The sequence below is a fragment of the Raphanus sativus genome, unplaced genomic scaffold, assembly GCF_000801105.2.
Source record: "Raphanus sativus cultivar WK10039 unplaced genomic scaffold, ASM80110v3 Scaffold3613, whole genome shotgun sequence".
Lineage (NCBI taxonomy): Eukaryota > Viridiplantae > Streptophyta > Magnoliopsida > Brassicales > Brassicaceae > Raphanus > Raphanus sativus.
This window is the reverse complement of record NW_026618919.1, coordinates 1-10,380: the sequence shown is the minus strand read 5'-3', so window position 1 is coordinate 10,380 and position 10,380 is coordinate 1. Positions and strand designations below refer to the sequence as shown.

The following is a 10,380-nucleotide window of genomic DNA, read 5'->3' as shown; positions in this document are numbered from 1 at the left end:
TTGGAATGAGACACTTTAATTTACTTTTTATTTCAATCTAAGCACAATATATCTTAAGATATACATAATATTCCTAAAATATATTTTTATATCTAAGACAATAACCAACCTAAATACAAATAAGAAAATTAATTAAAATTTTGATATATTTAGAATAAAAAATATTATAGTTATATTTATAAAAATAGATACAATCCAGTAAATCCAAATGATGACTAAATGAACTCTAAAACAACAAAACCGACTAGATATAATATATTTAAAATCATATGTCTAATTAAATTAATATAATATTACTAATATAAATTATCCATAAAATTATAAATTAATAATATTTAAAATAAATATAAATCATTTATTATAATATATTTAGCTTATAAATATTTATATCCGTGCATGACCACGGAAAAATCACTTAGTCATAAAATAAATATGATGCAAACATCTCTAGAACTAAGTCTCTCATGAAGGGATTGCCACTCAGTGCAAGCAGTTCCACTAATACAGTGATTGAGTGTCAATGATATGAAGAAGCATATTATATAACAAAACAGAAAGAAAAGAAATCTACCAAATCGGCACCAGGAACGTGAGATAAAACAAGCACGCATGAGATCAGACAGACCTAAAAATGAAAAAGATTTTAAAGTCCAGTGCTTATATACCTGTGAACTTCATTATCTAGGGAAAATACAAACTAACAAGTTAACTAATAAAAGCTGAGGCGAACCAATACACATTTAACACAAACGATGTCAGAATACATGTGCTATTGACTTCTTTGAGGGAAGAGATGACGATTTTCGATGGATTTCTTTTTCTGTTTGAGCAGTCGAAAAATGATTATATAAGTACATATATTCTAGAGTTTAGAAATTGCAGAAGGAAAAAAGATTTGAAGAGGATAAAGATTAAAGGAGATTGAAATTTTTAGAAGGAAAGGTTGAGATTTTCTGGATATTGAGCACCAGATTTAAGTTTGAAAGAGAGAAAATGGGAAATGTTATAGCTTTATGGTTATTAGTTCGGATATGAGTACTCCTGATTGGACTATTAGTTGTAACCCTACCCGGTGCGAAACCCATTGTACAAACAATCAAAGCCATTCGAATATTCAGAGTTCAAAAAAATATTAGGCACTAAGCCGACAATGACTCAATGCATAATGCCTAAAACAATTAAGAAGATGTCTAAACTATTGGTTAAACGATTTGGACTTTAATAAATTATAACAATATTCTAAAAATATATTATATTTTGAGGAGCTCCAGTTGTTCTTCCTCTGAGTCCAGCAAACGTAGTTCCATTCACCCGAGTTCCCTATCACTTCCTGCACCCATTTTGTTACATCATTATCATCTCTGAGAAGAAGAGATTGATTGGTTGATGATGTTGGCAAAAGGGACTGTAAGTTAAAAATCACGTTTTCATTATTGGACGGTGAAAAGAAAGTGGTTAAATGGAGACATGGTGAAAACAAAGTCAAAAAGAAAGGCTTGGTGATTTTGTCAACAACTACTTCTCACCAACCTGTCAAGCTCTTCCTATAAATACGTGATGCATCTTGTTATTGCTCTTCATCCCAAAACAAAAACAAAGAGAGAACAAGAGAAGAAAAGAGTTCGTGGAGAAGAAAAGAAAATAATTTTTTTTTTTTCACAAAAAAAATTCTTTAAGAAATTAATAGTAATTTCTTGAGTGTATTTGGGATCGGGTGTGAGTTGAGAGCTTGTAAAAATTTCCCAAATTGAAAATAAAAGATCTGTAGCAGGTCCGGAGACGTAGGCAAAAGTTGGCCGAACTCCGTTAACAAATTGTGTGTGTGTTTTCCCGTTCCCATAAATTTCGGTTTCCCGCAAAATTTGACCGTATATTTCCTAACAACTGGTATCAGAGCCTGAGTTACGGTGATCGGTCAAATTTTTGCAGAATTACTATTCACGTGAACAGTAAATTCGTGAATAGTGAATTTTGTCGGTAACATCGGTTTGTCGACGGAGGTGTTTTAATACACGGTGGTTCCAGAAACGATGGGAGGCGAAGACGGTTCGACGCACAGTATCGGGAAGTTTGACGGTACAGATTATGCATTTTGGAGAATGCAAATCGAAGATTATCTTTACGGAAAGAAGCTTCATCAACCACTGAGCAAGAAGCCTGAGAAGATGGATCATGATGAGTGGGAGCTCCTTGACAGACAAGTTCTGGGTGTTATAAGGTTAACACTGTCGAAAAACGTTGCTCACAACGTTGCGAAGGAGAAGACCACGGAAGGGCTCATGAAATTTCTCTCGGATATGTATGAGAAACCTTCGGCGAATAATAAGGTGTTTCTCATGAAAAAACTCTTTCATTTGAAGATGGAAGAAGGTGGCATGGTTGCCGCACATGTGAATGAATTCAACACGATTGTCAACCAACTGTCTTCGGTTGAGATCGAGTTTGATGATGAAGTGCGAGCACTGATTTTGTTGGCATCTCTGCCAAATAGTTGGGAGCCAATGAGGGCAGCGGTTAGTAATTCTGTCGGTACTCAGAAGCTTAAGTTCAATGATGTGAGAGATCGTATCCTTGCTGAGGAAGTGCGTAGGATAGACTCTGGCGAGACATCATCAAGCTCTGCTTTTAATGTTGAAAATAGAGGTAGAGACCATGATAGAAGTAACCGGAGAAATGGCAGATCGAGGTCAAGGAATGGAAATGGTCAGTCCAAATTCAGACAGCCTGCACAGTGCTGGAATTGTGGAAAGACGGGCCACATTAAAAAGAATTGCCGGGCACCACCGAAGAAAGAAGACAACAAGGGAGGCGTAGCCAATGCAGTGACACGTGAAATTGCTGATGCATTGGTAGTGTCTGTTGATTCCCCGATAAAAGGTGAAGCTCGTGATGCAGCTACAAGTACCACCAAAGCGTCAATCTCCTGTGTTGATAGCCCAGTCGATTCATGGGTTCTTGACTCTGGAGCATCATTCCATACCACGCCGCACCACAACATTATGGAGAATTATGTTGCGGGAAATTACGGAAAGGTATATCTTGCTGATGGATTACCTTTGGACATAGTTGGTATTGGAGATATCAACCTAAAGATGTCAGACGGACGTGTATGGAAGATTACGAAGGTCAGACATGTGCCAAAGTTGATGCGAAATCTGATCTCAGTAGGTCAACTTGATGATACGGGGCACAATGTCAACTTTGGTGGTGGAGCCTGGAGGGTCAAGAAAGGTTCCATGGTGGTGGCTAGAGGTCATAAAAGAGGCACTCTTTATATGACGACGAGTTATCAAGACACTCTTGCTGTTGTCGAGAATGCCAAACAAACCAAGTTGTGGCATTGTAGGTTGGGGCACATGAGTGAGAAAAGGATGAAACTCATGGTGGAAAATGGCACTCTTCCGGATCTGAAGACGGTGGATCATCAGATGTGTGAAAGTTGTATCCTTGGAAAGCAGAAACGGGTTAGTTTCTCTAAAGGAGGAAGAAAGCCAAAATCTGAGAAGTTAGAGCTGGTGCACACTGACGTGTGGGGACCCGCTCCTGTTGCATCGCTGGGAGGTTCGTACTACTATGTGACCTTTATTGACGACTCCACAAGGAAGGTGTGGGTTTACTTCATGAAGAACAAGCATGAAGTGTTTTCGGTTTTCAAAAGATGGAAAGCCATGGTTGAGACAGAGACGAATCTCAAGTTGAAGTGCCTAAGGTCTGATAATGGTGGTGAATATATCAGCGAGGAGTTCAAGAGACATTGCGCTGATAGTGGAATCAAGATGGAGAAGACTATTCCTGGAACGCCCCAACAAAATGGAATAGCGGAAAGGATGAACCGAACCTTGAATGAGCGTGCAAGGAGCATGAGATTGCATTGTGGATTGCCTAAGATGTTTTGGGCAGATGCGATTAGTACCGCAAGCTTCTTAATTAACAGAGGACCGTCTGTACCGTTGGGATTTAAGATCCCTGAAGAAGTTTGGAGCGGAAAGAAAGTAAACCTTTCTTACCTAAAGGTGTTTGGATGCTTAGCTTATGTTCATGTTGACGATGCTGCAAGAAGTAAACTTGACTCCAAGTCTAAGAAGTGTTACTTCATCGGTTATGGTAACGAGGAGTTTGGTTACCGGTTTTGGGATGATGAAAATCGGAAGATCATCCGCAGCAAGAATGTTGTGTTCAACGAAGAAGTGTTGTACAAGGATAAGCTAAGAGAATGCTCGGAGAGAAAAGAGCCTGGAGTTGTTGACTTAGATGATATCCTGACACCGGAGTTGCAACAGGATACCGCAACAACAGAAGAAGAAATCTCTCAAGAAGAGAGTGGTGAGGCTGAAGAGAGTGATGATTCTGAAGTGGTCCCATATACACCAGTCACGGAGTTACGACGGTCAAGTAGAATCATCAGAAAGCCTGTAAGATTTTCTCCATCGCTCAACTACATTCTGCTCACAGACCGAGGCGAGCCTGAATGTTATGAAGAGGCTATGCAAGTTGATGAGTCGATCAAGTGGGAGCTTGCAATGAACGACGAGATGGACTCGTTGTTATCCAATCACACATGGGAGTTAGCAGATTTGCCTAAGAATAAAAAGGCATTGCATAACAAGTGGGTCTACCGAATAAAAGAAGAACCTGATGGAAGTAAACGCTATAAAGCGAGGCTTGTTGTGAAGGGATTCCAACAAAAAGAAGGCATTGACTACACTGAAATCTTTTCTCCTGTAGTCAAGCTGGTGACCATTAGAACGGTTCTTGGACTGGTAGCACAAGAAGATTTGCATCTTCAGCAGATGGATGTAAAGACGGCATTTCTTCACGGTGATTTGGATGAAGAAATTTATATGAAGCAACCCGAAGGCTTTGAGGTCAAAGGAAAAGAAAGCCTTGTTTGCAAGCTTAAAAGGAGTTTGTATGGCTTGAAACAAGCTCCAAGACAGTGGTATAAAAGGTTTGACAGCTTTATTAAAGGTGTCGGTTTCTTGAGGTGTGAAGCTGACCACTGTTGTTACTTCAAGAAGTTTGAAGAATCCTACTTGATATTGCTCCTATACGTGGATGACATGCTGATAGTTGGAGCAGACTTGCATGAGATTAATAGCTTGAAGGCGAAACTCTCAGAAGAGTTTGCGATGAAAGACCTTGGAGAAGCAAGACAGATTCTAGGGATGAGAATCAGTAGAAGCAAGGAAGGTCTTAAGCTATCACAAGAGGAGTATGTGAAGAAAGTCCTCAAGAGGTTTAACATGGATGACGCAAAGCCAGTCAATACTCCACTGGCAAGTCATTTTCGGTTATCCAGAGAACAGTCTCCAAAGACGGAAGACGAGATGGCACATATGGATAAGGTTCCATATGCTTCTGCTATAGGCAGCCTGATGTACGCGATGATTTGTACAAGACCAGACATCGCACATGCAGTGGGAGTCGTCAGCAGATTTATGAGCAATCCAGGAAAGGAACATTGGGAAGCCGTTAAGTGGATTTTCAGATATCTGAAAGGAAATCCAAGTTTATCGCTATGTTTCACGAAGTCTGCGGCGGGATTGCAGGGATATGTTGATGCTGACAACGGAGGTGACGTTGACAGCACGAAGAGCACAACCGGATATGTCTACACTTTTGGCGGTACTGCAATTTGTTGGGTTTCAAAGTTGCAGAGAATCGTAGCTCTATCAAGCTGTGAAGCTGAGTATGTTGCGGTAACAGAGGCAACAAAAGAGATGATGTGGCTACAATCATTTCTAGAAGAGCTAGGACATGGTCAAGAAAAAGGTGTGTTGTACTGTGATAGTAAAAGTGCAATCGATTTGGCAAAGAATCCGGTTTACCACGCTCGGACGAAGCACATACATCGTCGATATCATTTCATCAGATCAGCGTTAGAAGATGAAATATTGGTGCTTGAGAAGATCCCAGGAAGTAAGAATCCGGCAGACATGCTGACGAAGACTGTGCCGTATGATAAGCTGAGGTTGTGTGCAACCTCAGTTGGCTTGTTGGAGTAACAAGCTGGGAAGACCTGCTACATTGATCAAGGTGTGAAGACAGATTGAAATCAGTCTTCAAGTGGGAGATTGTAAGTTAAAAATCACGTTTTCATTATTGGACGGTGAAAAGAAAGTGGTTAAATGGAGACATGGTGAAAACAAAGTCAAAAAGAAAGGCTTGGTGATTTTGTCAACAACTACTTCTCACCAACCTGTCAAGCTCTTCCTATAAATACGTGATGCATCTTGTTATTGCTCTTCATCCCAAAACAAAAACAAAGAGAGAACAAGAGAAGAAAAGAGTTCGTGGAGAAGAAAAGAAAATAATTTTTTTTTTTCACAAAAAAAATTCTTTAAGAAATTAATAGTAATTTCTTGAGTGTATTTGGGATCGGGTGTGAGTTGAGAGCTTGTAAAAATTTCCCAAATTGAAAATAAAAGATCTGTAGCAGGTCCGGAGACGTAGGCAAAAGTTGGCCGAACTCCGTTAACAAATTGTGTGTGTGTTTTCCCGTTCCCATAAATTTCGGTTTCCCGCAAAATTTGACCGTATATTTCCTAACAGGGACTTGCCTGGATAAAGATGGGATCGTTTGAAACAACAGCTGCAGTAAGATGAGCGTGCATCCTCTCCAAAGCATCCAACACAAGAGGAAGCTGATCCTTTTTTATACTCTGTGACAATCTGAAAGGGTCCAAAGATCTCTCTGGTGACGAGTTCATAGTTTTTACCGTCTTTCAAGATCTCTTCAATGGGAACATAAACTGCCGTAGGCTCCAAGGCTCCGTAGACACAAGGAATCGAAAGGTTCTTCAACGGTTTCCACACCAAAGAGTAGCTTTGAGCCTTGAATCTGAAGCAGATTCTCCATGTGCTCCAACATTATTGCCTCAGTTGTAAACTAACAAACCAAGAAGGATCAAACCAAACCAACCTCGTGCATGAAAAGCATAGACTGAGCAGAACACTTCTGTCCACTGCAAGCGTAAGCATCTTGATCACAAACCCACGCAACGTAATCAACCTCCTGAACATCTGGTCCCAAGACTTTCCAGTCAAATGCAGCGTCTTCCAACCTGATCCGACCCTTGAGATCAAGCGCCAGCTTCTCAGCTACTCTGGAGCTGCCAGTAAAGAGTGTCATCCTCGGATTCGCCTTGCATAACAAGTTACAAAAAATAAGTAAAACATGTGTAGAGAGAGAGAGAGAGAGTTCTTTGAAAGGGTTGTGGAGACCATGTTTGGGACAGTGTGACAAGCTCTCAACAAATGGCTGCAACATAGAACAGAAGAGTGACAAAGACAGAATTGTGACTTGGATACCACGTTGCAGTAATATAACTCAAGACTCGCCACCTGAACTCCTGATTCATCCACTTCAGAGACTTTAATGAAAGGTTCTCCATTGAGAGGATCAAGAAGCGTGTTATAGTTTGAAGTTCCTATCCACTTTCCCTGCACTATATGGATATTAAAAAGGAAAGTATATCTCACAACATTCCACAACAGCACTTCAACGACCAATCAAAACACTAAGAAGTAAGTAAGTGAGGACACGCATACCAAAGTTCTGTACTTGAGCGGGGTGAGCACCAGATATCTCCTCGGCATCAACGGAAGCAAAAGGTAATGAATGATTCAATCTGCAATAGTCATGTTTTAATAACGATCTTTGATCAAATAATAGTATGTTCATTATACATGGGACACTGTCACAACGAAATTCAAATGTTTATAACACCAACTTGATAAACTTTATGTCTTTTTATATAATTTTAACTAAATCTTTTAAAAAAAAAACACAAACTTGGCGCGAGATGAAAGCTGGAAGAGGTGAAAGAAGCAAGGAAGGTCGATGATTTGGTGTCACAGAGAGACTTAGCTCTCAGTGCTCTGCTCCTCGCCAAAGCTCTGTACATTACGTCAAAGATCCACAAGAGACGGAGAACGAGATGAATTATTCAGACGTTTCTTTGAAGGGATTCAAGAAGATTGGTAAAATAAACTGAGAGTGATGTGTTTTGTGAAATTTCGAAAAAATGATTTTTTAGATATTTACAGATTATTTCTTTCTGTTATACCCCTTATACCCCTTATTTTTTTTATTTATTTACTGTTTGAACCCATAGTTTCAGTTTGGTAGTTATATAACCCTCATGACTCATCATGAGAAAGAAGCATTCTTTGGATTAGTACCATCCACTAATCTTAATCAGTAAGTATTAGTAGTTGACCAATTTGTTTTGGTCTTTACACAAAACCATTAATTAAATATGGAAGAAAATAATTTTAAATAGAATATCCTTTTTGTCTTATCTCATTTCTTCTATGGTGAAGCAAAAGAAAGAAAAATATCTTCCATTTGAACAAAAAAAAAAAAAAAAATATCTTCTTTGATTCTCTCTCTCTTAAAAATCTCTATTATTATTCTTTTGCTATATCCAAGTCATTTTTTTCATCGTCTCTTTTGCTGGATTGTTCTTCATCAAGCTTTGAATTTCAGGTTGGTCTAGCTTTCTTCGTTTGAATCCGAACCTGAGTCTTTCTTGTTTCTTTGCATATTTAAGTTCTTTTTTTTCAAAATGAGATTGGAACTACTTCAGGTAGATGATATAAACTTAGATCTTGTGTCTCTCTGCTTTTACTTCTTTGAATTCAAGAAAAAGTCCAAAACTTTTTTTTTGGAATGAAAAAGTCCAAAACTTTATCAGACAAATGATATATAAAAACCAATTCATGCGAAATGCAATTTACTATTATCACCACAAGTGAGAAGAATCATAAAGATTTAAACTTGAAATCTTTGGTTTGTTTTTTCTCAATGCAGTCTTGTTTGTTTTTCAAGCAAATGGCAACTCCAGCTAGGAAGAGACTCATGTGGGACTTCAAGAGACTACAGAAAGATCCTCCCTTGGGGATCAGTGGAGCTCCTCAAGATAACAACATCATGCATTGGAACGCTCTCATCTTTGGGTAATACACAAATCTCTAACCTTTTTTTTTATTTGTCTTTACTCGAACTATAAACAAATGTCTTTTTTTTTTTGCAGACCTGATGACAGTCCATGGGATGGAGGTAAAACTCTATCTTACTTATGAGTTTATAACTGTTAGCTAAGCTCATGTTGTTGATCTTTTTTAGGTACCTTCAAGTTGACTCTTCAGTTCAGCGAGGATTACCCAAACAAACCACCAGTAGTTCGCTTTGTTTCAAGGATGTTTCATCCAAACAGTAAGCACTAAATAATAATAGCTAATGACCAAAACATGAGTGTTCTTGATTTTGATGTTTGAGCTTTGTTGCAGTTTATGCTGATGGAAGCATTTGCTTGGATATATTACAAAACCAGTGGAGTCCCATATATGATGTCTCAGCAATACTCACATCTATTCAGGTTTTTTTTCTGGACTAATGAATCCTCCTCTCCATTACATTGTAAGCTTATGCAGTAAACTAACTAACATCTTGGTTTTGTTTTTGGTTTATTTACAGTCTCTGCTTTGTGATCCAAATCCTAACTCGCCAGCGAACTCTGAAGCTGCGAGGCTGTTCAGTGAGAACAAACGAGAGTACAACAGGAAAGTTATGGAGATTGTGGAGCAGAGCTATGCATAATAATATGATGTAACTATGTATTTATTGACTGTTGAGTAATATTTTATCTTATTAGTTGAAACTACAATCACCATTAGAACTCAATCTTCTGATTCTTGAACAACCTTCTGTATCATCATCCCTCTTGATTCGCATTGGTTACATCCAAAGAACCTGTAGTTTTGCCCTTGTGAGATAGTTTCAGTGGGCTTTAAAATGTGACGACCATTAGTGTTTCTCAATGTTGGGCTTTGTTTGGGCTCTCGGTCCAATAGTCTAAAAACACTGATCATCTTACAATGTTTAATAGATGAGAAAAAATATAAAAACAGAGAAGACAAGCCATTCTCCTAGTGGATGTCATGTTCTTTTTTTCCTTTATCTGCTCGCTTCTGTCACCTGACCCCGACTTTATCTCACTAGAAACAATATAGTTATTTATTCACCTAGAAAAGAAGAGATTAAATATAAATATGTATATACTATGAAAGCTTTATTTGGAAAGAACACTGTTTTATCGTTTTCTGAGCATGTAACACGCCTGAATTTGTCGGTCATCGGTAATTATCATTACAGTGTGCAGTTAAAAGGATATACTATTATAATGTGCGTTTAGTCGGCTTGTTGAATAAATAGCATAACTATTTGTTTTTTATACATTATGATAGTATTAGATGATATTTGTGAAAATTAAGATTATTTCCGACCTACTTTTTACTTAAAAAAAATAGAAAATCTATTAGATAGATAGTTTGTATTTAATTTATACTTTTATAAAAGAAGTTTTCTATTTAAAA

General features: G+C 38.2%; 2 protein-coding genes across 4 annotated transcripts; one reads left to right on the top strand and one right to left on the bottom strand.

Moving 5' to 3' along the window:
* Positions 1-6,605: 6,605 nt before the first annotated feature.
* LOC130506745 (delta-1-pyrroline-5-carboxylate dehydrogenase 12A1, mitochondrial-like) lies at positions 6,606-8,175 on the bottom strand. 2 transcript variants are annotated; one of them, XM_057001430.1, is made up of 6 exons: positions 7,796-8,171; positions 7,552-7,631; positions 7,345-7,448; positions 7,225-7,261; positions 6,923-7,144; positions 6,606-6,841 (listed from the first exon to the last, which is right to left on the bottom strand). In XM_057001430.1, the coding sequence occupies exons 3-6, from the start codon at positions 7,392-7,394 to the stop codon at positions 6,737-6,739; spliced, it is 414 nt and encodes a 137-aa protein (XP_056857410.1). In that variant the 5' UTR covers positions 7,395-7,448; positions 7,552-7,631; positions 7,796-8,171; the 3' UTR covers positions 6,606-6,736. The 2 variants fall into 2 exon arrangements, with proteins under 2 accessions (XP_056857410.1, XP_056857409.1); XM_057001429.1 differs by having other exon boundaries at positions 7,225-7,448; positions 7,552-8,175.
* A 156-nt stretch (positions 8,176-8,331) lies between these two features.
* LOC108829040 (ubiquitin-conjugating enzyme E2 3) lies at positions 8,332-9,688 on the top strand. Of its 2 annotated transcripts, none has more exons than XM_018602695.2 (6): positions 8,332-8,491; positions 8,816-8,961; positions 9,039-9,064; positions 9,131-9,220; positions 9,295-9,383; positions 9,482-9,688. In XM_018602695.2, exons 2-6 carry the CDS (start codon positions 8,837-8,839, stop codon positions 9,602-9,604), a joined length of 453 nt encoding a protein of 150 aa, XP_018458197.2. In that variant the 5' UTR covers positions 8,332-8,491; positions 8,816-8,836; the 3' UTR covers positions 9,605-9,688. The 2 variants fall into 2 exon arrangements, with proteins under 2 accessions (XP_018458197.2, XP_018458198.2); XM_018602696.2 differs by having other exon boundaries at positions 8,339-8,491; positions 8,834-8,961.
* The last annotated feature ends 692 nt before the right edge of the window (positions 9,689-10,380 follow it).